This window comes from Ailuropoda melanoleuca, chromosome 4 (assembly GCF_002007445.2).
Source record: "Ailuropoda melanoleuca isolate Jingjing chromosome 4, ASM200744v2, whole genome shotgun sequence".
NCBI lineage: Eukaryota > Metazoa > Chordata > Mammalia > Carnivora > Ursidae > Ailuropoda > Ailuropoda melanoleuca.
The window spans coordinates 73,438,550-73,465,808 of record NC_048221.1 but is presented as its reverse complement, the minus strand read 5'-3'; the positions used below and the strand labels follow the sequence as shown (position 1 = coordinate 73,465,808).

Genomic DNA, 27,259 nt, shown 5'->3' with positions numbered 1-27,259 from the left:
GCACGGTGGGGAATGGCAGGTGCAAAGGCACAGGGGCGGGGCGAGGGGAGTGTCTATGGCACATCTGCTCCACACTAGGCTCTGTGCAGGCCGCAGTCTTGCCCATCTTGCTCACCTCCTGTCCACAGCACCTGACACAGAGCAGGCTTTCCGGGAATTCCTGGTGAATGAATGTGTGTGTCTGCAAAAGGCAGTGAGGGGACCTGAGCGCCTGAGGAAGAAGGTTCAAAGAGAGAAGATGACGCTAGAAAAGTGGGTCAGGGCCTTGAGTGCCAGTCTGAGAAATTCTGGGTCCTCCTGTTGGGAGCTCAGTGCGGCATGAGCAGGACAGTTCACCCGGGACAGTCTGCAGGAGGAGGGCTCCAAGGCATCAGGCTTCTCTGTGAACAGGGGTAGGGAAGCTAAAGGCAAGCTAATGCAGAACATGGGATTTGGGGTTGGGCAGACCTGAACTGGAATTCCAGTCATGCCATGGTCTGTGACCCTGGACAAGGTCCCTAACACCACGGAGCCCCAGCCTCCATGTCCTGTCACTCAGGATCTGATGCACACTCATGCCACAGACCCAGGGTAGGCATTTTGGCCACAGTTCCCCATCAGGGTGTGGTGTTTCAGGGCACGATACAGTGTATTCGCTGAGCCAAAGGCCGAGTCGGGCCCCAAGAAGGGGAATGGCAAGAGCCATGGGTGTGGGGTCTGGGACCTGTGTACTGATGCTCTTTTGTTCATTACTTGTCTATTCTGGGCCTTGGTTTTCTCCCCTGAATAAGGACCAGAAGCACCTGCTCCAGGAGTTGCTCTGGGGGCACCTCCTGGAAAGCACCAGCAGAATGCCGGGCATGGGGTAGGTCTCCATACCCAGTCCCTCCATCCCTCACCTCCGGTGAGCCAGTGATCAACCAGCCTTCCCTGCAGGTGGCTGAGAGCAGGATGTGCAGTAGAAGCAGCCCTGCCCCATTTGGAGGAGGAGGCACTCCTGACCCCCTAGCCTCAGTCCAGAAGCCGCAAGTCCAGTCCCTCCCAACACGGCCAGGCCCTAACAGAGACCCCTGTGCGGAGACGCTGTGGCAGCCCCTCTAGCTTGTCTGCCGGTCTGTAGGGCAGGGGCATGTCAGTGGGCACCAGGGCGGACTCGGGGTTCTGTGGGGACCGTCGAGAGCACTTCCCCAGCTGCAGCTCTCAACAGTGAGGTTGTCCACATCATGCCTTCGTCTTTATCACTCCCCTGGAGCAGCCCACAGGCCTGCTTCTGTGCAGAGGGGCAGGGGGAGGAGCCAAGCGCTGGCTCCTCATAAACACCAGAGCCTTGAAGAGTGCCCCCCTCCCCCCGTGCACGGGCAGCCTGTCCCTGAGGGCTCAGAACCCCGCTTCCCAGGGACCCGACTTCCTTCCCTGTGTCCCCTTCAGCAGGGCATGGAGGCCCTCCTTCAAATGTGGCTCGCAGCTCCATAGGCAGGGATGAAGGACCGGGGGCATGAAAACGGGACTGAGAGGAGGTGGAACTGTCCGTGGGAGAGCAAGACTCTGCTCTATGGGAACCACCATGGGCTTGAAAACCTCTGCTCTTCTATGATATGGGACTTGAGGTGACAGGAGATTCAACTGACATTGGAGTGACCCTTCCAAGCAGGCGAACTCTCAAGCTCCTCCCAGAACGAGCAGCCTCACCCCAGCCCTGTGCGGGCTCCAGAGGTCCACAAGCAAGGAGCGAGGCCAGGGCGGGCCTGAGGCTTTCCCATGTCACTAGGCCGACTCCCGGCTCCTGCTGGCCAGGCCTGTGTCCCATCAGGGACTGTGCCTGCCTCCCCTAGCCTTGCAGTCAGCCCTCTCCCCCAACCCTGGGCTGAGGCTGGGGCTCTGCTCTTTGGGGAGGGTGGGGGGGCAGGAGGGGCAGTGATCTCATCCCTGAGAAGAATTAGTCATCAGAGAGGCAGGGACAGATCTGGGGGGCAGGCCGGAGGATGGGCTCCATGTAAATGACTCATCTCTCCCCGCCAGCCAGCTCCGCGGGCCCGGGTTTGACAGCTGCTCCCTGGGAGACGTTGTTAAGCAGGAGCTACCCGGAGGCAAGAGTAGTTAACTGGCTTTTAATAACTCATTTTGCTGAATGATTTCTGGTGAGGAGAGAAAACCTTAATCCCACAGAAGCAGCACAGAGTAGGAGGCAGCTCAAGTCGGCCCAGCGGGCCAGGGAAGCCGTGCCAAGGTTCACAACCAGATCTCGGGGTCACTTGCCCATTGCTCACAGTTTACCAAAATTTTGCTAATGTGAAACATCACCAGCCTGCAGCTTGGGGAGGTGGGGGGGCTCTGCCCTCTCAGCCACCCCCACCCGCTCTCCTCAACCAAAGGTCCTGCTGAAGCCTTCCCCAGAACAAGCCAAAAGCAAACGGGAGAAGGAGGGGCCCATGTTCTCCAGATCTTTTGCGAGCAGTGCTACTTTGTCCTGAGTCACAAGAGTCCAGTGTGAGACCCCCCCACACCCCACGCCCAGCTGTGGAAAGAAGGGAACCAAGGGCTGCTGTCCTCGGGAAGCTGTCCATGGAGTGTGCAATCTAGACAAATCCGTAAGCGCCAACCAACACCACCAGCCCACAGCCTCAGCTTGGCCGCAACAATCCAGTTTTCCAGCCTCCCGCCCCGCTGCCACACCGGATTTGGGGTCGGGCCTCCCACCCCGCTCAGGGGCCAGAGCCTGAAATGCGTCCAGAGGGGGTGCGGCCACACACCTGGAACTGCGAGCAAACTGAGGCCCCCGGAGGGAGGTGAAAGCAGTCAGTGGGAGTGTCCGGTCTGGGGTGTGTAGATGGAGGGAGAGCTTTTCGTGGCAGCTGAAACCTCGAGTCCCGGCTTGGCCCTGGGCTCGCATGTTTCACCTGATGCCCCTGAGCTGTGATGAAGGGCCGTGCCTCTCCCGTGCTGTCTGCCAATCGAGCTTGTCCTTGGTGAGCGCTCAGCACGTCCCAGGCCCTGCGGGAAGCCGGGGGAACCACCACCTCAGTGACTCCTCACAATAACCTTCCGAGGTAGGCAGTCAGCAGGCCATTTTTAGAGGGAGAACTAACATGTCCATGTTGCCCCACTAGCAAGTGAGGCAAGAGCCTGACACCACAGTCCCTGCTCCTCTGCTCTCAACGCTCCAAGAAAGGTGACCTTGGCCCTTCCCAAGCCTGCAGGAACAGGAATGGAGACTCCCCAGTTTTGTCTCACGCAGCTTGAGGTTTCCAGAGCTTGTAAGTTCCTACAAGGCAGGGCATGTTGCCGATGTCAGGCTCAGATGCTGGAGAAGGTTCTAGAGGACTCACTCCCCCACAATGCTCTCAGTCTGAGAGCAAGGTGCATGGGAAGTTCTCCCACATGGTCCTCTTCCTTCTTCCACACAGTCACGCACTCCGTAGGCGAGCGCTACCGGACACAGTCTGGGGGCCAGGCTGAGCCCCTTGCACACCCCGCCCCGTGCACGGCACTCTTCCAGGCGCACGCTACTCTCAAGGCCAGGCCTCTACTTCCTCTCGAAACCCCACCCACGCTTCTGGACAAATTCGCCTTCCTCCGTCAGCCTTTCGCAGACCCTCCATCTGGAGGACCTCAGCCCGGATTCTGACCTGCGCTGGTGTGGGCAAGCCTGCGCACTGGGGACGGTTTTACGTCTCCACGGTGATTGTCCGGTGCAGCCCAGCGGGGAGTGAACAAGGGCTGCTCCAGCCAAAGGCAACCTACCTCTCTTTCTTCGGAATTCCCCCACACTTGCCAATCTCCCTTACCGCATTGCAAGCTCCTTCCTCCACTTTCAAATCCTGGCTCTGCCCCTTGTTGTGGGATCTGGGCAAGTTACTTAACTTCAGTGTCTTTATCTGTTAAATGTGACTACATCGGCTAATCTCACAAATGGGGATGATAAGAACCTCCCACTTGTGGTTCATCCCACCAGAGATTATAACTGCAGCATCGATTATAAGTGCACCAGTATTGCGTGCCATTAAGAATTTAAAATGTTGCCAAATAAACTATGTCAGGTCATCAACTGTAAGAAGCATCCTGGTTTCAGGCATGTTAAAATTCAAGGAAAAAAAGATGTGACTTAGAATGAATGAAACCCAGTGCCTCACGGAGTCGTGGTGAGGATGAAATGCATGGATATACATGAAGGCTTGGCCCAGGGCCCAGAAGGAGTGAGGGCTCAGTACATGTCAGCTATCATTAGCCCCCACCACGTTTTTATTCCGCTCACAATGGTTTAGTGACTTTTCCTGACCATTCGTTCAGCCCCAGCTCTCCCAAAATGTTCGGGGCTTATCCAGACTGGTTGGTTGTTCCTGCGCTCCCCGCCCCTGGCCCCAGGGTAGTGATTAGACCAGGACGAATAGGCAGCCCCGAGGTTCCAGGACTGGGGCTCATGTCCCAGGGAAGTCTCTCTGGTCTGATGCCCTCTCAAGTGGCCAGCCTTCCTCCAAGGAGGAGCCGCCCTCTTTCTGCCTGAGAGTCAGTGTCTTGGCTCTAGCCACACAGTAGCCTAATGGCAGTCGGCCCCTCCACCCCACAGCCCACCCGGAATCTCCCACTGCTCCCTGCTTGGAGAGGGAGGGGCACGGGAAGGCCTGGCTGCTAACCTGGCCTTGAGCAAGGCCCAGCCTCCAGTGGGCTTCAGGTTTCTTGATTTTTTTTTTTAAAGATTTTATTTATTTATTTAAGAGAGAGCTTAAACGGTGTGGAGAAGCAGGCTCTCTGCTGAGCAGGGAGCTCAATGCGGGACTCCATCCGGGGACTCTGGGACCATGACCTGAGTCAAAGGCAGGCTCTTAACCGACTCAACCACCCAGGGACTCCAGGTTCCTTGATTATTAAAGTGAGGCTGTTAATCCTTCCTCCAGCCAGTCAGGATCAAATGAGATGAGGATGTTGAGAAAGTCTTCCCAGAGAGCTGTGGCAAGCAGATAAGTGCAGCCATGGGTAGGGTCACCAGATTGAGCAAATAAAAATACAGGACACCTAGTCATACTTGAATTTCAGATAAATAATGAATTTTTTTAAAGATTTTATTTTTAAGTAATCACTACACCCAACATGGGGCTCAAACTCACAACCCTGAGATGAAGAGTTGAATGCTGTACTGACTGAGCCAGCTAGGTGACCCTAATGTATATCCCTTCCTTTTTTTTTTTAATATAAGAATTTTTATTTTATAATCATTTATTTTTTTAGTAATCTCTGTGCCCAACGTGAGGCTCAAACTCACAACCCCAAGATCAAGAGTCACATGCTCCTCTGATGGAGCCAACCAGGCACCCAATAATGAATCATTTTTTGGTGTAAGTGTCCCCCATGCAGTGTTTGGGACATACTTATACTAAAAAGTGATTTGATATTTAACTGGGAATTCTGTATTTTATCTGGCAACCCTAATGAGGCCTTGCCCATCCCTGCCCATTGACCCCACCCCTCTGCTTTCCCACTGTCTGTGATAGCTAACTCTCACCCTTGAGAGGTTCTTAAAACTTTTACTTTCAGTCATTCGGTTAACAAATCACTATCACTCCCTACTTTACATAGGATTCCCTTGTTCACTGTAGAGCACAGAAAGATTAATAATAAATCTTTATTAAGGGCTTCATAATGTGTGAGGCATTAAGTATTTTGCATATTATTAACTCAATACAAAAAATTGAGGTCCTTAAGTTATCTGCATTTTACAGATAAGGACACTGAGGCACAGAGAGGTTAATTTACTAAAAGACACACAGCCAGGGAGTGGTAGGGCTAGGATTCAAACCTGAGAAACATAGTTCCAAATAGCCGATATGAAGTGGCCCCACCTGCAAGGGATTCATTCAGTCTCATTATGGAGACAGGCCCCAGAAGGTAATTAATGCTGTAAGTCAGATCTGTGCTTGCTACTTAAAATAAAAATCACTGTCCACCTGCAGTGGCATCACCTGCAGCCAGGTTACAAATGCAGAATCGGGAGCCCTGCCCCAGAATCCAACAAAATCCCCAGGTGGGTCCTAGGCAATCTAGTTTGAGAATCACTGTTCCGAACAAGCAGAGGGAGAGTCTATTTATTCACTCGACAAGCTTAGCTCGAGCACGTTCCGCATAGCAGGGGCTATTCTAGGCACTGCATTGTCACGGTGACTATTGAAGAATGTGGGTACTCCTCAAGTATTTTTTAAAATGTCTCATCCTTAAGTCTTCATGAGGGTAGAATGCAGCATTTCCCCAAGGTTATTCTTTGAAACATTCAAGGTCACCAGAGGCAATTAAATACAATCTGTGGTCAGATTAGTATGGGGAACACTGGATAGTGTTAGCACAGACCCCTCGGATTCATAAATCACAGTAACACAGCGCTCTGAAAAGTCCTGCCATAAATAAACTTGTTTCACATTCATCCACCTTTTTTTCTTTTTTCAATTTTGGGAATTCTCCCCACCACCATTAAGTCTGTTTTATCATCTTGAGGAGCATGCTTTGGCATAGTGTATTACTGCTTACAAAAAGTGTTCACATTGGGAGATTTGCATTTTACAGATGAAGAAATGGAGGCTCAGAGAAGTTATGGTAGCGACTTGCTTCACACTTGGCCCATAGAGGCCACAACAGGGGGTCAAACCTTTGAGTTCAAGACTGGTCCTATTTCCTGCACCCTGAGCTGCTTGCCCAGGTCCTTAAGCTTCACAGCAGTTGGAATGTGTTTAGTTGTGTGTCATGGAAGGTGTAAGCAGGAAAAGGGGTTTATGGGCTCAAGCCCCTGTAAGTCCAGATGTAGGCTGGGCAGCATGGCCAGCTCGATTTGACAGCTCATGGGGGTCATGATGGCCTCATTTCTTTCAGCTGCCTCCACTCAGCCTCCTGCAGTGTCAGCTTCATCCAAGGCTGGCCCCACCTCATAGTCCAGATGGCTGCCAGTGACTCCTGGGGCTCCTCCCCGCTCCCTCCACATCCAGAGCAGCTCTCAAGTAACAATCTTACCTCCCAAAAACTAGCAGAGAATCTCTTCTTTCATCTGATTCACCTGAATGGGGTCACATGGGGTCCTGCACCCATCTCTGTAGCCAGAAAAACGCCCTGCACTGATTGATCTAGGCCTATCCATCCTTGAGCCAATCACGGTAAGGGACTGGTCATGTCCATTGGCGGAGACTAACGCCGAGCCCGCCCCTGGACGAGGGTCTGTTCTTCAAGTGGCCTGGCTGCCTCACAGAGGAGTTGGGGGTGAGAGGTGTTGTTACAAAGACAGCTACGATATCTACCACAAGTGTTTAAGGCCTCTTGAAATTTAAATCAACAACATACGCTTTAAATATCTTATAACTGTATATATTGATTACACCTTAATAAGGCCATCTTTTTAAAGAAATTAAGAAATTTAAATCAAAATATTTGAAATCGGGCAGATTCAAACCAGTAGGACATTCAGGGCTACCTTATAACATTTTTTCTTAAAGAACCGGCTTCAACCCGTCTGCATCAGAATCATCAGGGAACGTTTGTTAAAATGCAGGTTCCTGGGCCCTTTTCATGACCCACTAAATAAACCTCTAGAGTGGGACCTGCCTTGGAATCTGCATTTTAATCCTCTGTCCCCGTTTCTTTCTTATTTCTTATATTTCTTATTTCTACTTGCTGTCCTGGGGTAATTATTACTAGCGCCCTTTTTACTCTCAAAAGTATACTGGATTGGACTATGAGTTATATCTCCCCTTCTCTAAGTCAACACTGCAGAGCCAGCAGAAAAATGTCCCCCAGGTGAAGAGCAAAGGCTTCCCCTCTGTCTGGCCCAGCAAAAAGGGCTTCAGGGTCAGCTCAGCCACTTACAAACTGAAACTCAGCCAACCACCTTCACCTCCCTTAGCCCATGTCTTTGTTGGGGCTGATGATGCCTCCGTCACAGGGTGGTTGGGGGGATTGGATGAGAGGACATGTGTCCAGCATCCAGCACAGAGGCTGCCGGCCAGGAGCACCCAGTACAGATCAGTAGTGGCCTCCCCATCTGCATTCCAGCCTCTTTGAGCTGAACTCCAGAGGCCCTGTCACCAGGGCCCCATTTGCGAAGGCGGCACCAGACAGGCTGCGGGAACGAGCTTCACAGCTTTTGTCAAAGTGGCATAATAAAGCCCCCAAGTGTCTGCTCTTTGCAAACTGGGATGGCAGATCAATTGTGGCATAAACAAAACAGCAGGCTTGGTGCGAACCCGGGGACAGATTACGCCTCTGCAGGGTGTGATTGGGGGAAGGAAGGGACTCTCAGGATGGCTAGGTTTGCCTTTTCTCTGGCTGAGTCTTCAAGGCCCCTCTCCAGAGCCAGCCTGGCTCCCCACAGACTGCCAGAGCTTGGGGGACTCCTCCTCCACTCTGGGAAGCACCTGACTAGACAGCAGCGCTAGGTACAGACAGCCCTCCCCTGCGGCCCTCAGCAGAAACCTGACCCCAAGGCCTCAGCGCCATTCCCCCCGCCACCAGAGCTCTAAGCCTGTGGATGTGAATGGGGGAAGGAGGGTAAACTGCCACCTCCACTCGATCTGAGCTGAGCAGACAAGTGTCGTCTGTAGGAAAGCAAAAGGAGGTACAGTGGGCACAGAGCCAGACCTCAGGAATAGGGCTGGTGAGAGGGATACTTAATTGGGTGCCCTCTGTGCTGTCAGAGAGACTCCTAACCCGCCTGTCCTCTTCATTCTGGGAGGATGGTACCACAGCCAATCAAGCATTCAGCACCATTTTGGGTCTGTGGTCATGGCCATGAGGAGATCCCAGAAGAAGCTCTGGCCCTACTTCCATGTGGGGGCAGCAGGAACACGCCGTGCCCCGGCCCAGGGTTGAGCCTGAGGCGGCAGAGGAATGGAGGTCAGTACAAAACCTCGAAGAAGACATCCCAGGTACTCTGTGAGGGCAGGAACTACGTCTGTCTGGTTTTCCACCATGTCCCTGAGCCTAGCACAAAGCCTGCCAAACTGTGTCTGCGGCTATCTGGTGGTGCTGCCTTATAGGGGCCCTAGGATAAGGCCACACCCCTTCGGGGAAGGAGAATGGTCAGTGGGCAAACTCATCTCGTTCTCAGTCCCATCCTCAAGGGAAGAGACACATCATCAACAAGAAAGCCAGCTCCAGGGGTGGCTCCGTTGGTTAAGCGTCTGCCTTTGCTCAGGTCATGATCTCAGGGTCCTGGGATCGAGCCCCACTTTGGGCTCCCTGGTCAGCGGAGAGTCTGCTCCTTGGTCTCCCTTTGCCCCTCCCCCTCACTCATGTTTTTTCTCTCTCTCAAATAAATAAGTAATCTTTTAAAGAAATAAAAAGTAAAATTAAAAAAAAAAAAGAGGAGTGCCCGGGTGGCTCATTCAGTTAAATGTCTGCTTTCTGCTCAGGTCATGATCTCGGGGTCCTGGGATGGAGCCCTAAATCGGGCTACTTGCTCAGCAGGGAGTCTGCTTCTCCTTCTCCCTCTGCCCCTCCCCCTGCTTGTGCACTCTCTCTCTCTATCTTTCTCTCAAATAAATAAATAAAATCTTAGAAAAAGAAAAAGATTTGCAGCTCCAGAGGGGGGCCGGGAAGCCAGACCTGGGGGAGTTTGGAGGAATCTGAGGATGCTTCTGACAGAGGGCATGGCCTTTGACTTGGGGGTAGGTCAGGTAAGGGCAGTCCTGTGAGGGCCCCAAGGGCCAGAGGAGTCCCCTGCCTGTGGGTAATCAACCAGACCGTTAGCCAAAAGTCGCAATCCCCTCGGCATCACATTCCTCCTGCTGTCCCTAACCAAGCCCGGGTTTGAGTCTGGCTATAAAGCCGTGCTTGTCCTCACTGTGCCACAAGAGGGATGAAGAGTCCACCTTGGTGGGAACATTAAAGAGGAACAGTAGCCCCTCTCCCCAGCAATGGTCAGTGGAAAGAGAGCCACCAGGGAAAAGAGGACTCCTGGGGACAGGAGTCGTGACTGAGGGTCAGCCTCCCCACGTGAAAGCACTGTCCTGGCTGCCAGGCCTGGAGGATGGAAATGAGGTTTTCCAGGAGGAGTGGAGGCCCCTCGGTGCCCTCAGGAAGCAGTGTGGGAAGAATGTGGGCAGTGGGCCCGGCAGACCTGGGTTTCGGTCTCAGCTTACCCTTCCATGCTGTGGGGCCTCATCAACGACTTAACCCCTTGGTCCGTGGTTTCCTGTCTGTGGAATGGGGTGTTCCTCCCTCACAGCTGTTGCAGAGATGAAGCTAGGAGGCCTGCGGGGCCAGCGCCAAGAGGGTGGGGTGGCCGTGGCCTTCCCGCAGCGAGCAAATCCAGGTGGAACCAGTTTATTCAATCTAATGTCTTAAAGAACTTCCCTTTGGATCCCTTCACGTCTTGGGCAAATGCTGTAGAGTTTTCCAACTAGTCCTTTTTTTTTTTTAAGTACTAACTGTTTTAAAATTGAAACTCAGTCTTAAATATCCAATCTGATCTCAGTCTAATCTAAATCCAGTCTTCATGGGGCGCCTGGGTGGCTCAGTCGTTAAGCATCTGCCTTCGGCTCAGGGTGTGATCCCAGAGTCCTGGAATCGAGCCCCGCATCAGGCTCCTCTGCTGGGAGCCTGCCTCTTCCTCTCCCACTCCCCCTGCCTGTGTTCCCTCTCTCGCTGCCTGTCTCTCTCTCTGTCAAATAAATAAATAAAATCATTAAAATAAATAAATAAATAAATAAATAAATAATAAATCCAGTCTTCAAGTTCACTTCTAATCAAAGCTCGGCCTCTCCCTCCACCTCAGGCCTGGCCCTCAGCTCAGGGGTCTGCGGTGTGAGCGGGGCAATCTGTTTGTTTGCTCTTGGTCTGACATCGCCATGGCCACTATAATCCTTTCTTAGCTATTGCTGGTGGCGCTGCCATGGTCACTGTTGGGACAGACATGCCCTTTCCTGGGGCCCATCTCTGGGTCTTTGGAGACCACTGCCCTGCACTATTCCCTCAGTGGGCGTGCCTTCTCCATCCTACCTCCCATGAGTACCTCGAATGTTGTCCCAGCACCCCACCCCTTAGCCTCCTATTGCTAGGGGCCCCTCCATCAGGGAGCAACCCTCTTGGGCAGAGTCTCTTCAGATCTGGCGGCCTTCCGCACATCCACTTGACCATGTCACTCTCACACATCGTTGATGCATCATCAGAAGTGCAGACTGCTCCCCTCTTCCCACCCCTGCCTGTGTGGGCTGCTCCAGCCAGCCTCCCATCCAGAGAACTCTCCAGCACAGCTTCGGACTCTAGGAAATATCCCTGGCTCTCCCAAAACTCTCACAATCCTGCAGCCAGTGGCTCTGGCTGGGCCTGCCTGTGTCTGCAGCTCGGCTAGCCTCCTCTGCTGGAGCCTGAGGTGCTCTTGACCGCACCCCCATCACTGGCCCCGCCGGTGAGGGCAGGATGACACAGCACCTTCTACTACAATTCTGCCACTTCTCGACCATCTCCCATTATCCCTGGATACGTTCTAGCCTTTCCATATAGCCTGGAGGTGGGGCTGGAGGGTACTAGTCAGCAGACCCATTTTGGTCTTCTAGTAATCCAGCATAGATGCATCTAGAACTTCTCTTTCAAATAGGGGATAACATACCACATGCCACTCTTGGCTTTGAAACTTCAGCTAAAAATTCTAAAGATTGGGAAAATCCCATTCAATATTCTCAAGTATTAAATTTCCAGGCTCAGGACTTTCCATTTCTTCTGGAATCTAGCAAAGGGATCCCCTATTAGAGGTGCTATTTTTTCCTCAGCGTGTAGAAGCAGTGTCCGGTAGAATGGTCTAGGCACCAGGCTAGAAGCCAGGACACAGGTCTGGTATCTGTCCCCAGCAAGCTATAGGTCATGTCCCCTCTACCCCTGCTCCCTCACCTATACAGTGAGAGGTAGATCAGAGTTAAGATCCCTTACAGTTAAGAGTCTAGGGTTTTTTTTCTAAGTTTTTCTTACCATGAGAGTACAAACAACAACAACAACACGCAGGTAATTATACAACACCCATGTAACCACTATCCAGATTAACAAAACATTGCCAGCACCCCGGAGGCCCCATATCCCCTCCTGTTTATTACCCCCTACCATGCCCAGAGGAAACTCCAATTCTGACTTTTAATTGAAATTACTCCCCTTAAAAAAAAACTTAAGAAAAGGGGGGGGGCACCTGGCTGACTCAGTCGGGAGAGCATCTGACTCTTGATCTTGGGGTCATGAGTTCGAGCCCTGTTTTGGGTATAGAGATTACTCAGATAAATAAAAACTTAAAAAAAATACTTCCTTGATTTTCCTTATATTTTTACCAACCAAGAATGTATCCCTTAAAAAATTACTACAGTTTGGCTTTGAATTTTTTTTAAGATTTTTGAGAGAGAGAGAGTGCGAGCATGGGAGCACAAGGGGGGAGGGGCAGAGGGAGAAGCAGACTCCCTGCTGAGCAGGGAACCCAGTGCAGAACTCAATCCGAAGACCCTGGGATCACGACCTGAGCCAAAGCAGAAGCTTAACTGACTGAGCCACCCAGGGGCCCGGTTTTGAGTTTTTTATAAATGGAATAATACAGAAGGTGTTCTGTGTTTAGCTTCTTTAACAGTCTTTTTGTGAGGTTCATTCATATTATTTCACATAGTTGTGATTGATGCTTTCTCGTTGCTATTTCCTAGTATGAGCAGACCGTGACTTGGTTATGTTGCTGGATATTTGGGTCATCGATCGAGGACTTTACATAAATGTGCACACACACGCACACGTACACGCACACGCACAAATACAAACACTTTCACTCCACATATAACCATATGGATTCAGAGCTGATTTCTTGGTGAATTCAAGAATTTGGGTTTGGCTTTATTTTTTTTTAAGATTTTTTTAAAAGATTTTATTTATTTATTTGAAAGAGAGGGGGAGAGAGCAGGAGAGAGTGAGCCGAGCGGGGGAGGGGCAAGGGAGAGGGAGAAGCAGATTCTCCACTGAGCAGAGGGAGTCCAATGCGGGGCTCAGTCCTAAGGCAGATGCTTGACCGACTGAGCCACCCAGGCACCCCTTCGGTTTGGCTTTAAAGTGTGGAAAAATCCCTCTATTAAATTGGTTACACTGATAGTACAGTTCTGATGTTTTTGTTTTTGTTTTTACTTTCTTGTGGCCAAAATCTGAATCTAGGGATATAATTCATCTTCTTCAACATGGGTATCATCATAAGCTTTTCTCCTAAGTCATTAAGCATAAGATGACGACTGTGGTTAGGCAATTGAGATTTCCTCCAGGGAATCTAGAGAATGATTAGTACATAGGCTTAAGGAATTACTGAAAAAAAATTTTTCCCTTTGGCTCTTTTAAGGAAATAGTAAGCCAAGTGAGACAAAATTCTTCTCCACCCAGTTCCCAGGGCTGGTTTCGCCCCACTAGTAGCAGCATGCAGGCAGCCCTCCTGAGGTGGGGCATAAATTTCACAGGGATGCCCCTGAATTCTGCTGCATAGGTGCTGAAAGGTGCCATGGTGCTGTTCGAACAGATGATCCATTTCCAGTTCAGACTCCAACCAGCAGGGAATCTTTGTGCCGAGAGATTAAACCCCTTCTATAATCAGAGTGAGGCAACATGGGTTCCACAAAGAGATCACCCCAGCAGTGGACTGAGAGCTCAGGTGGGAGGGGCAGAGCTGTGCTGTCCTGGATGGCAAGGGCCCCTGCACACTGGTGGGAAGTCAAGCCTTTTGCAAAAATCCATTGATAGGGGTGCCTGGCTGGCTCAGTCAGCTAAGCCTCTGCCTTCAGCTCAGGTCATGATCCCAGAGTCCTGGGATTGAGCCCCAAGTCGGACACTCAATGACAGAGCCAGCTCACTCTCTGAAGGTTGTGGACTCATTCTCAATCTTTTTGTCAGTTTCATAACCCCCCTTTCAGATACCATCACACATAGCTACCTGGACTAAACACACTCTACCTGGTTCCTAGTAATCCGGATCAGTTAAAATGAAGCCTTTATGTAATTCTGTCCCAGGTAGGCCCATGTGTGCCACTGGTTAAATAAAAAAAAAATTTCGAGGGGTGGGAGAGCCAGTGACATCTCTTTGTAGCTTTGTATGTATCCCAGTGGTCTGCACCTGTGCACTGGTTTCGTTTCATGCGTCTTTACGGGTCCTTCCTAGTGACCATCCTGCCCCACGCATTTCGATCTCCAGATCCCTAAGACGAAGGGCCGTGTCTCCTACATCAGTTTAGGCGTTGTGCCGATCGGGAACCAAGCCTAGTGCCGCCAAGGGAGAGAAATGGCTAGACACCATTCCCTCTCCTCTGAGTGATGCCACTCAGGGTAGAAGCCACGGCAGCACCTGCGGACGCCCGCCCGGCTCGCCCCCCAGCAGGCACCACCTGCCCAGCCAAGGCCTCGCTGACCCCTGCCCTGTCTCCACAGGTTTCGGCATGACCACCCCCGCGACGGTGGGCGGGAAGGCCTTCCTCATCGCCTACGGGCTGTTCGGCTGCGCCGGGACCATCCTGTTCTTCAACCTCTTCCTGGAGCGCATCATCTCGCTACTGGCCTTCATTATGCGCGCCTGCCGTGAGCGCCAGCTGCGTCGCAGCGGCCTGCTGCCCGCCACCTTCCGCCGCGGCTCGGCGCTCTCCGAGGCCGACTGTCTGGCCGGCTGGAAGCCGTCGGTGTACCACGTGCTGCTGATCCTGGGCCTGTTCGCCGTGCTGCTGTCGTGCTGCGCCTCGGCCATGTACACCAGCGTGGAGGGCTGGGACTACGTGGACTCGCTCTACTTCTGCTTCGTCACCTTCAGCACCATCGGCTTCGGGGACCTGGTGAGCAGCCAGCACGCCGCCTACCGGAACCAGGGGCTCTACCGCCTGGGCAACTTCCTCTTCATCCTGCTCGGCGTGTGCTGCATCTACTCGCTCTTCAACGTCATCTCCATCCTCATCAAGCAGGTGCTCAACTGGATGCTGCGCAAGCTGGGCTGCCGCTGCTGCGCGCGCTGCTGCCCGGCGCCCGGCGCGCCCCTTTCCCGGCGCAACGCCATCACGCCGGGCTCCCGGCTGCGCCGCCGCCTGGCCGCGCTCGGCGCCGACCCCGCGGCCCGCGACAGCGACGCCGAGGGCCGCCGCCTGTCGGGCGAGCTCATCTCCATGCGCGACCTCACCGCCTCCAACAAGGTGTCGCTGGCGCTGCTGCAGAAGCAGCTGTCCGAGACGGCCAACGGCTACCCGCGCAGCGTGTGCGTCAACACGCGCCAGAACGGCTTCTCGGGCGGCGTGGGCGCGCTGGGCATCATGAACAACCGGCTGGCGGAGACCAGCGCCTCCAGGTAGACCGCCGGGCCGCGCCACGGACCCTCGGCAGGCTGGCGTGCCGCCGGCCGTGGTTTGCTTTCCTTCTCTCAGACGCTGGCGCTTTCTTAATCTTTACCCAATAAAATCAAACCAAAAAAAAATTTTTTTAAAGAAATACTATTTGGCCAGGCCTGATGTTATCCAGGGCAGGTTTCGGGGGAGCCTGTTTTCCTCGTGGGTCCCCTCTTGAAGAACCGTGGGCCCCAGCAGATTCTCCTCCAGTGAGAGAGAGAATGGCACCCCAGACCCTCGGCCGGTGCAATCCGCAGCGAGGAGAGGGCCATCCCTGGGTTTCGCGGACTGGCACTAAACCCCGTCCCCATGCACATAAGCAGCCGGCAACCCCAAAGCATATGGTGCAACTTCTCATGGCTCTGAATTACCTCCGCAGCATTTAGAATCCTGGCCCAGCCTAGCAGCTTCCTTCTGGTCGTCAGAAGTGATGTAGTCACAGTTTTGACAGGTGGGGGTGGGGAGAACCATATGTTGCCTACCGACGTATATAAATAGAACAGCCGCTACACACGGAGAATGGTGTAGTATTATGCAATGAGATGAAACATAGCACCGACTTGCGGACTGTGGCACTTCCCGAGATTTGGATATTGGGATGGTAAGGGGCTCAGCTGGCCTTTCTCAGCCTGGAGTCGGTGCATTGCGCACAGCACACAGGGCAGCTACTTCTAAGGCCAGAAACCCAGGGTGGCCGGCAGGGAGGGGAGCACTCAGGCTGCAGGAGCCCTGCTTTGCTTCAGCCGGCTGATCTCTGCGGCTGGGGGCACATCTCAGAATCCCCCAACCCTTCTTTCTTTCACCAGCGTTGTCCTTGGGAATGCTCTCCATTACTAATCAGGAACGTCTGAGTCTTCTCAGACAGGATCTTGCTTTGTTGGTGTGGATTTGGTTTCTTGACTCCCGTTGAGCAGCTCGTTTTTCCCCCTGAGGGTGCAGAGAGCAGCCTCCACAACCTGGTTCTCCTCCTCTGAGTCAGGCTCCGCAGCACCAGGAGCCCAAAGCAGCCATCCTGCAAATGTCAGAGAATTTGGCTCCAGAGCCCATAATGTTTTGGGGACAGATCCCATTCTAAACCCTGTTTGGCCCCCACTGACAGTCATGTGAATTTGTTTTCTCCACGCACAGTCTGTATTGGAAGTGGAAGAAGGCGGGGGGTGGGGGCAGCTGATGGAACGGGTGGATGGAAGCAGTTTTAGAATTAGTTTTACACAGATATCCTCAAGCTGAGGGACCGGTTCTCTGCCCTCTGCTGCAGAGGGGTCCCTGACCTGGAGGAAGGCCAGCTGCTGCCTTCATTGAAAGGATGGGGTTCTTGGACTGTGAAGGAACAATGCTCTTTAGGCCCATTTTTCTCCTCTAAAAAGATGATCCCCAGGACAAATGCCAGAGTCTAGTCAGACACGGTATGACCCACCAATGTCTACAGCTTCTGACAGGAAGTCTTAGAAAAGCTCCAGGACGCCTCACACTGTAGGCCTGAGAGGCATGGAAAGCCGTGAAATCTCCCTCCCTGGCAGTGAAGGAAGCATATGTGTCTGGAACACGCACGCATACACACACATGCACCCGTGCATACACACACACTTACACACACACACATGCACTCACACGCACACAGCATTAGGAGTCATGCTTGAATGTCCACCTCCCCTGTCCCCCTCCAGTTTCATAACAAGAAGGGGAAAATGTGTTGGCATCTGAATGACTAGCTACTTCAGGTAATTTCTCATTGGGATGGGGATTGGGATTTAAACACAAGTCCTAATCTGCCTGTGAGGCCAGTGAGGCAGAGCGACCCAGAGAGAGGTCAGTCTTGCTAAATTCTGAAGGGTAGGCTTCCAGAGAGCCACACTTCAGGAGTCACAGTGACCGTCGCTCAGGCCAGTTTGTGACCTCTCCCCCACCGCCCCACCAAGCCATGGCTGTGGTCAAGCTACAGTGACAGCACACTGAGAGAGGCACACACCCTCTAGGCCAACGCCCTCTCATAGGGCCTAGAAATAAAGTGTCATGCCAATCCCTCTAAAAGAAGGAAAGATTAAAAGGCATCCAATTAGAGGTGTCACCCAGGCAACGAGCAATAACTTGGGGATCTGAAGCATACAGAGGGGGTGAGCGATCACCAAGACGAAGGCATTTAGACCACCAGGACTTGATAGCAGGCAAAACAGCAGCCAACCCAGGGGAAGTGGGTCCCAGTGACAGCACAGGAAGCTTTAGACCTAGCTAACGAGGTTCTTTGAGCTCGAGAGCCCAAAGAGGTGTCCAAGGGACCCCACTGACCAGCGCACAGGACTGCACAGAACTGTGTCTCCACTGGAGGGAAAAGGACCTGCCTACAGAGAAGAAAAACTCACAACCTTCCTTGGCAGTCTTCTCTGTCAGCAGTGCTTCCTAAAGTCTATCTTAAATTGCTCATGCTGCAGCCTTAGCTGTTTTCACTTCTCCTATGCTTTGCCTTTGGAAGGAGACAATTGTGAGCAGCTTGAGCAAGCTTCTGAAGGAGCCATAAGCCTGGCTTCATGCGGACAGGGAAGGGATCCCTCCCTCTCATCAACCTCCAACATACAGGGTAGCTCAGGATCCGGGGGCACGCTTGTGTTTTTGCCCATGTTCCCGTAGCCCCCGCCCCCACCACCACCCAAATTCAGTACCTCCTTGTCCTTCACCTCAGGCCAAAGGGCTCAGTGCCCCAAATGCCAGGGGCAGGTTCTTGGGGTGGGGGGGAAGCCAAGCTCCCAAAGTTAGGGGGATTGATGGAGCCTAGACCCCTGCCTCAAGGCTTATTTTGCATCCTGCTGAGCGTTGAGAACCAGAACTGAGGTCCCACCATCATTTTAGGAATAACGACGTTGCTGGGACCCCTTTCTTTGGCACAGGTTCTTCTGAACCTCAGGCTAAGCAAGGGCTCCATTCTCTTAGATGCTGCGGCCTCTCCCACTATGTGGGGATCTCCAGTTTGACCCACGGCTGGTAGCTCCCTGCAGCCTACAACTCCCACCCCTCCCCTCAGCTCCTGGGGTTGCTGTCTCACCTTAGGCCCAAACTCACCCCTCTCAGGCTGGGGCTTGTGGGGCTCTAAGCAGCCCTTGCCACCTGCTGTGCAGACACAGAGCTGCTGGGACTTTTCCGGGATGAGCAGACAGGCAAGGAAGCCCCCCATGATGTCCATGCTTGCTAATGAGGCCAAGTGGTCAGGCTCCTCTGTCCTCTGATTGAAGCCAGAGCCCCCGGGGCCTGGAGAAAGAGTCAGAAGGCTCAGACTCTGTCAAGCCCTCAGCTCGTGGACAATGCCAGACAGTCCTGGGCATTTGTCCTGGAGCTTCACACATCACAGCATCACGTGCACTACATGTGCGTGTGCGTGTGCGCGCACACACACACACACACACACACACACCAGCCTTACAAAGAGCTACTAGCCCCTTTCCCCAAGGAAAAATCCCAGTCTGGATCAGGCTGAGAAGAAAGCGTCCCCATTTTTAACTCCCTGGAGATCTACTAGGGCCTGGAAAATTCCTCTCCGCCTTGGGGGAGTTTCACGTACACTTTGCATGAATTTGAATCTGTGTTTTACATAGAAGACAGCGTCCAAACCCAAGCCAAACCGTGGAAGACAGCTGCTAAAATTATGCAGGCTCCTCCACCCCTCAGACAGGCCTCCTAGCAGACGCCCTCTTCCTGTGTGCTTCGGGGTGAGGGTGGCTGAGCCCTCACAGCCAAAGGAGAAGCTTCTGGGGAACCGAGGCAGATGGAAGCCTGCAGAGGTGGCTGCCCCAGGAGCTGTGGGCCAGGCAGTTCCGTCTTACTGTAACTTTTTACATTCTTAACAAACGAAAAGCACAATTCCACACGCACCCTGTCTGGAAAGCACAGCCAGACGGACTGCTTAGGGCCCTTCTGAGTTCAGAAGAGGCGCCGAGGCTTCTCTGTCGCAGGGCGGGTGTACAGCGAGCTCATCGCGGTGCGGCCGGAGGCTGCACACTCCCCGGGCTGGGGTGGGGGAAGGGCTGCTGACACCGTCCCTGAGCCAGGGCAGGCTCCTCAGCACGGACTCGGGCCTGGACTCATGCCCCTCCCAGGAGCACCTCTGGCACCTTCAGGCACCTCCTTAAGCGTTGAGAAGCGATGAGACTTCTGTACTCACCTGGCCCGAGCCTCCTCCCCTTTCCTTCAGCCTCCTCCTCCTCCTCTCCCTCCTCCCTGGGGAAGCTCCCCCTCGCTTTACAGATCATTTTCTATGCTACTGTGTTCTCTCAGGAGGGGGGTTAGAGCATGCGGGGCAAGCCTGCAGGGTTTCTTAAACAAGACATTTATTTTTCTGAGCAGTACTCCAAGAGAGGAATTGAAGGGTGTTTAAATTAACGATGAATAAAATGCAGCCTGCCACCCCTTTGAGCTGTTTGCTGTCTGTCTGTCAGAGCCTCCTGCCTCCCCACCTCCCTGATCACACCTCCCTCTCAGGGGGCCCCAGGAGACCTCAGCTTCTTGGATTGGGCCCCAGCAGCAGCTCCCTGGGGAAGTTACTCAGCAAAACAACAGTGACATCCATCTGAAGCAGGAGGCACCAATGGACCTGGCAGGGTACTTGGCCGAATTGGGTCAGGGCCAGTTTCTAAGAGCCAGGGCTGGAGGGAAGATGGGCGCGGAGGAAACCGGCCCCATTGTGGCAGCAGTTTCCAACCCTGGCAGTGCCCAAGGGTCTCCAGAGGCAACTTGAGAAGATACTGATGCCCCAGCCCCACCCCACCCCTACTCTCCACCCCTCCATCCCGCACCGCACCCCACCCCTGCCCCTGCCCTCCCCCACCCCAAGATTCTGATTGCAGTGGTCCTCAGAGGAGCTCAGGCAATCACTGGAATTTTGTGGAAGGTGCCCAGCTACTCGTAATGGGCAGCCAGTGTCTTGAACCCACACTCTAAACACAGAGCACTCTCGTCATGGTATGGGAAGCGCACTCGCTTAGAATCTAGAAGTCTGAAATCTAGTTCTGCATCTGACAGTCACTGTGCTGGCTCAGATCCTCAGTTTTCTCATCTCTAAAATGGGATAATGATATCATGTACCCCCCCCAGGAGTCTTATGAAAAGTAAATGAGAGGCCGAGAACTGAAAAGTGTAAGCTCTCCACAAATGCAAAGGGTCGCCCCTACTGCTTCTGCAGTGCCAGCTGGGGGAGAAGGTTCCATCTAGATGAGTTCTTCTGCCCATGGTGCCATCATCATAGTGCAAACTCCACAGCGCGTGCCCGGGTCCTCCCTCTCCCTCTCCCTCTCCCTCAGGGCGCCCTCCCTGAGCTGAGAAGTAGTTCACAGGTCACTCAAGTGCCGCCCGCCCACCCCAATCTACAAAATCACTCTCTCGCCCCCAAACCCAGAGGTCTCACAGGACTGTAGTGATGGGCAGTATCCTACTTCCCGTTCTGTTTTGTTTTGTTTTAATGCCGGTCAAAGCTGTTAAATGGATTTCCTGATGAATTACACCCAGCAGTTTGAAAAACACTGTAAGCATTGTTTCTGGAACGAAAGCGACCTATTACCCTTCTTCCAGCTAAGACCCACTCACCAGCTGTGGCGTCGAGGGGCTCGGCTTCTGGTGTCCCTCAGCCCTCCTCTGTCTCAGGGCCCCAGGCCCCAGTCATGTAACCAGCTCAGGCAAGGGATTTTCCTGCACAAAGCGCTCCTTACCTTCTTTCCAAACGGGAGGCCTATGATTCTTCTGCTGTGCCCGATGCACTGCCAACCCTCTCCTTTCTAGGGTCAGTTACCTTTCTGTTTTCCTGAGGAGAAGATAAGAAAAAAGAACTTACGTTTACCAAGCCAGGCCCTTGGACAAGAGTTTGCCTATTTATCGTACGGTCCCTTACCTACCCTAGGAATCTGGTACTTTCCCCCATTTTGTCCGCGGTCAGAGGGGTATGTAACTTGTCTAATTTAGGGCCAGCCACCCCCCACCCTTGTTAGGGGCTGGAGAGACATGGTCCCGGAATTTTTTTTTTTTTTAAGATTTTACTTATTTATTTAAGAGAGAGAGAGAGCATGCACAAGCAGGGGGGAAGGGCAGAGGGAGAGGGAGAAGCAGACTCTCTGCTGAGCAGGGAGCCCTATGCAGGGCTTGATCCCAGGACCCTGAGATCATGACCCGAGCTGAAAGCAGACGCTTAACCGACTAAGCCACCCGGGCACCCCCAGGGGCTGGAGAGACATGGGTGAGAAAGACAGCATAGCTTTCATGGTCCCTGAACTCCAGGCTCGTGAGACCAGGCACCACAGTACCACAGGGTGGGTGCCGCAGATCCATGGGACAGCCCAGGGGGAGGCAATCAGTCCACCACCCCGCCATCAGGGAAGGCCCTCAGAGGTAGGCTGTCCAAGCTGAGCGTGCCAATGAGGGGCAGGAAGCGTCCCAGGCAGGAGCAGTGGCAAGTGAGAAGGCCAGAGAGGGGAACTACATGGAGTGCTCTCTTGGCTATAAGAACTGGAGTCTGAGCTGTCCAGAGAAGATGTGGTATAGATATACAATGGAATACTTACTACACAGCCATCAAAAAACTGAAATCTTGCCATTTGCAACGACGTGGATGGAACTAGAGGGTATTATGCTAAGTGAAATAAGTCGGTCAGAGAAAGACAATTATATGATCTCACTCATATGTGGAATTTAAGAAACAAAACAGAGGATCACAGGGGAACAGAGGGAAAAATAAAACAAGATGGAATCAGGGAGACAAACCGTAAGAGACTCTTAATCATAGGAAACAAACTGAGGGTTGCTGGAGGGGAGGGGTGGGGGATGGGGTACCTGGGTGACGGGCATTAAGGAGGACACGTGATGTAATGAGCACTGGATATTATATAAGACTGATGAGTCACAGACCTCTACCTCTGAAACCAATAATACACTATATGTTAATTAATTGAATTTAAATTTAAATAAATAAATAAATAAATAAAATTCAAAAAGAACTGGAGTCTGGGCAAAGCAAATTATATCCCCGACCTCTTGCTACTCCATGGAGGGTAATGTGCACAGAAGGGAAACTGATGGAATCACTAAAGAAAGGCGTAACCAGAGGCCCTGAGCGCTCCCTTCTGCCCTGTGGCTGCCTGTCTTGCCGACGGCCAGCAGGCCTCTCCCTCTCACAGGGGCTCATTCTCCATGTCCTCCCCGTGAGGGCCAGGCCTCTGGGCTCTGTCCCTCTGAGGCTCAGGAGGAGAGGCGGGAGGGGAGGCATGAAAGAGCCCACAGGGATTCCTTCAAGAACCACACTTAGCAAACATCTGCCAAGTGCCTAACCCAACATGGACAATTTGTGCCCCTTCTTTCTCCATGGACTGTGCTGAGCAGGACCGGCCATCTGGATGCAGGATGGAAGGAAACGTGCCCGTGGCAGGCTGGCCAGCTTCCTGCTGAAAGTGCAGCAACCGCACACACCCCCAACCCCGGGAGAACCTCTGTGAGCTCCAGGCCTCTGTCTTATGTGTCTCTGCTTCCTCCAGGACCAATAAAGGGCCGTTCGGGAGAGCTGCCCTGCCCGGTGCAGCCCCACAGCCACACGCAGCTACTTATACTCAACTGAATTTAAAATTAAATTTAAATTAAATTACCAATTCTGCTCTTTGGTTGCAGGAACCACATTTCAAGTGTTCAACACCCACATGTGGCTAACAGCTACCATAATGGACAGCACAGATAAAACCCATTTCTCTCACTACAGCAAGGCCTGTTACATAGGGCTGTTCTAGAGAGCTCTGGGGTCAGAAAGCTCGAACTCCAGGGCTGCCCTGGGGCTGCGGGTGGGTATTTATCAAAATCTCAGCAGCCAATGAACATGGGAGTTTACAGACATCTTTTACCCACCCCCATCCTCTCCATTCCTCTGCCTCAGATTGGCCCAGATCTGGTTCTTACAGTCCTTGCCTCACTCAGGTCCCAGTCCTGCTGGATTTCACTCAGGAAGCCCAAACCGCAGTGGTCGGTCATCCCCATAGTTGGGGTAGGACTGCCTGCAGGGGAGGGGTTAGGGGTGTTGGGAAGGTGCATCAAGGTAACTGTGGAGCCTTTGCCTTTATCTGCCCAGAACGCTCTCCTGTCCCCTTCTGGGAACAACGTCCCTGTCCTGTCCTTTTGAAAAACTGCCCCATCTCCCCATGGTCTAGTGGACCTGTCAATCCCAGGATGCCTCCTGTGTTAGAAATGTGTTCAGCTGCAAGTAACGGAAAATCCAATAGAAAGGGGCTTAAAGAAGCAGAAGAAAGGGATGATTTGATTCAAATAACCAGAGTTGGTGGCAGGCGCTGCCGTAAGGTGGGAAGGCCAGCTCCTCCTCTCTTCCCGCTCGCCATTTTTAGCATGCTGTCTTTGGTCCTCATGCTGATCACCTCAGGTGCCGAGGCAGCCACACCTCCAAGTCTCACGTCTATGTTACCAGCAGCAGGCAGTAGGAAGGGAGCCTTCCCAGTAAGTGGCTTTCCCAGGCCTCCCTGGGGCCATTCTGCTGACATCTCATTGATGAGAAGAGTGTCACACGGTCACCATCACCAGCAACAATCGTCTCTACAAGAGGATGTAAGGAGTGAGACCACGGTCATTGGTCTAAGGGAGGGCACACGGCCCAGGCCAGGGGAGCACCTCCTTGGCCTTACAAGGATCAGGGGTGATCGAGCGGCTCTTTCTTCTCATAGATTACAAGCTAGTCCTGCTGCACCCGTCAGGGCCAAGTTAATGCAAGAGAATCCAGTTCAGCTAGTTTAAGCAGACGAGATTCATTACCGGGGATGACCTCTGACCTGGCGGCCGAGGTCACTGACAGCCTGCCTGAGTTTGCAGGGCACTATTGCCATAGCCCCCGGCAGGGGCTTATGTGCTCGGGAGAGACACCTGGACCCATCATCCTGAGACAGGTGCCGCAAGCACGCAGGAGGCCCCTTCCGGTCCCCTGAGCTTCCACAACTTCAGATCAGTCAGCATTACTAGGAGACTTTGCTTTCCTGCTCTGGGGCACAGAATTTGCAGTCTTTTGATTTTAAAAGACGTTACCCATTTCTCCTCCCTAAACCTCATCTGAACAGCCTTCCCAGACCCTGTCCTGGATCAGGTTTCCTGCTTGGCCATAAAATGTTTTCAGTCTATTTTTGGTGTAATGAGCTTTACTTGGTATTGAACCTGGGCTATCAAATAGCCCATATGTCACTGGGAAAGCCAGAAAGACTCCAGGTGAAGCTCTCAGGACTGACTCTCGGGGAGAGACACACCGAGACAGCCAGTCACCAAGAGGGTTGCTACCTCTCCTACAGTCAGGAAGCAGCCGTTGGCGTCAAGGCCACGGTGATAAAGAAGTCACTCCAGAAAAATCAGACACACCCCCTTGCCAGCAGTAAACGGCGGAAGCATAGGCTTTACCTCCAATCTGCCTTTCAAATCTTGTACAAGTGCATCTAACGTGCAGAATCTAAACCTCAGCCGGATCGGCAGCTGCAAGAGAGTGTGGGGAATGTAGTTTTCAGCCTCCCGGACCCTGCAATACACGGCAGCCCTCTAGAAGGATGTGGAGTGGATGCTGAGCGCCTGTCCACCACATCCTGCCTGCAAGGGCTGTGGGGCAGTGACTGTCCTCCCGCCTCGCCGCACGGAGCGGCAGCCTGCAGGAAGAGAGGAGAACACCCGCTCTGCAACGGGAAGCGGAGGCAGGCCTACCTTAGCCCAGCTGTGCCCCCTGAGGCTGGCGCCTGCATTTCTTCCCCCAAATCTGGGAGGACCCTCAGCCTTCTTCCCACCAGTTCGAGCCAGTAATTTCCCCCTTCATCTATGGACTGAGTTAGGTCACCTTGCAACTGAAAAAATGTGAACTACCATTGTCCTTGACCCAGGATAACGCCTTCCCTGCTCTCAAAGGGCTGGAATGTCTTTTGTAGCAATAGCAACTTTCATGGAAAGTTCAGTCATGGAATGCAGACATCTGTGGGAGAGAGAGGACAGTGTGACATATTCTCGCTAAAGAGTAAATGACTGGCAGTGGAGCCTCTTCCAAGACCAGGTTCTGATGGAGCAGAAGGAAGCACTGAAGCCTGGGCTCCCAGAAGATGGAGATAGGGGTTGGGGGGGAGCCTGGGTGGCACAGCAGTTAAGCGTCTGCCTTTGGCTCAGGGCGTGATCCCGGCGTTATGGGATCAAGCCCCACATCAGGCTCCTCTGCTATGAGCCTGCTTCTTCCTCTCCCACTCCCCCTGCTTGTGTTCCCTCTCTCACTGGCTGTCTCTATCTCTGTCAAATAAATAAATAAAATCTTTAAAAAAAAAAAAGAAGAAGAAGATGGAGACGGGGACCCTACTAATCAGATAAAGTCCCAGAAAAGACCATTCTAGGGCATCATTGATCCACCTTGATGACTTTGGGCTTCGGAGGACTGAAGCTGAACATAAGCCCCAATACCCCTTCCTTTAAAAGACAAATTTCTGGGGTGCCTGGGTGGCTCAGTCAATTAGGCATCCCTCTTGATTTTGACTCAGATCATGATCTCAGGGTCGTGAGATCAAGCCCTGTGTCGGGCTCCACGCTGGGCATGGAGCCTGCTTGAGATTCTCTCTCTCTCCTTCTCCCTCTGCCCCTCCCCCTCCTCTGTCAAAAAAAAAAAAAAAGACAAATTTCCAGCCATCTCCCGTTACATTTCTAACAAATGCTGTCACCAGTGTTGACTTAGTGTTTATGTGACAGGGTCTCTGCCAGCCCAGCTTCTGATACTATAAACCAAACACCCCAAGATTTGCAAGAGTCTCTCAATCTGTCTCCTTCCATGTTCCAACTTCCCTAGATTCTCTTCTGAGCATCCAGAGCTTGGGGCAAGAGGACTAGAGGGAGGTTTCTGCTGGCTAGAGAGTTTCTCTGTTCCAGAAACTGGGAACATTTGCCCCTCCACAGCCTACTTATCCTCACCACACCCTCCCTGCTAAGGGATTTCCCTTCCACTGGTTAAAAATCAAAATAATAAAATTAGGGGACAATTATGATTATGGCAGTTTTATTCATCCTAAACAAGTTAACAGGAATAATGAAGAAGCACTGGGGGTGGAGTCAAGCTTTCCGGGAAGGAGATGTCTTAGGGCACAGCCTTCTCCTGGGTGTTGCAGCCCCTCCCGCACTCCCCCTGACAGCATCAAGTGCCCCTCCGCCCACAGCCTCCGCGCAGTGAGCACCCGGTCCTCCATGGGGCCTGCGTGCAGACCCCAGGCCGGGCTCACGCCCCCCTGCTCCACCACCGATGGAGCCCGGCTCCTGCTGCAGCAACTCCAGACAGATCTGCCACCAGAGCCCAGTGCCCCCTTTGGGGCCGTGCGAACACAAGTCGAGCATCGCCGGCCTCTCAGTCCCCTCTCCAGCTCACCCACTGCGCACCCGGGAGGCCAGGGACACAAGGAAGGAGCTGCCAGAACTCCCCCCGCCCCGCACTCCAGAGCCTGTGCGGGCCACCCTTGCTGGCCACCGTTGCTGGCCACCCTCCACCACGGTTTCGCCTGCCCTCCGAGTTACAGAGGAGGAGCCTGGGGGGAAGGGGAAGTGACTTGCCCATCCTGGCTGTATGCGGGAAAGGCCTGAACAGAAGCAGATCTGCCTCTGAGCTGAGAGTTCGGGGCATCTCCTCCCCCTTTCACTTAAAGAAAAATAACTAACACTCGCCACCAGCTTCTTGGTGCTGAACGTCGGTGAGACCACCTGCTGTAGGGCCTTTGAAACAAACATGGGGCTCAGATCCTGGCACATTTTGTCGGGGGTCCTCAAAACCACCCTCAGGTTCGACGAAGGACACACAGAACTCTGAAAAGCTATGCTACGCACAGTTGCGGCTTATCGCAGAGGAAGGGTAGAGACTAAGATCAGCAAAGGAGAAAAGCACAGATTGCTGAATCCTGGAGAAACCAGCTGCAAGCACCTAGCGGTCGTCTCCTGGCGGGATC

At 53.0% G+C, this 27,259-nt stretch overlaps 1 protein-coding gene across 1 annotated transcript in view; it reads left to right on the top strand.

The window, feature by feature from the left end:
• KCNK12 (potassium two pore domain channel subfamily K member 12) overlaps positions 1-16,765 on the top strand; it is a 50,513-nt gene extending 33,748 nt beyond the window's left edge. Inside the window, exon 2 of the mRNA XM_034659091.1 lies at positions 14,371-16,765. Within this exon, the coding sequence (XP_034514982.1) occupies positions 14,371-15,272 (902 nt within the window). The 3' untranslated portion in view covers positions 15,273-16,765. The remainder of the gene's footprint in view (positions 1-14,370) is intronic.
• Positions 16,766-27,259: the final 10,494 nt, after the last annotated feature.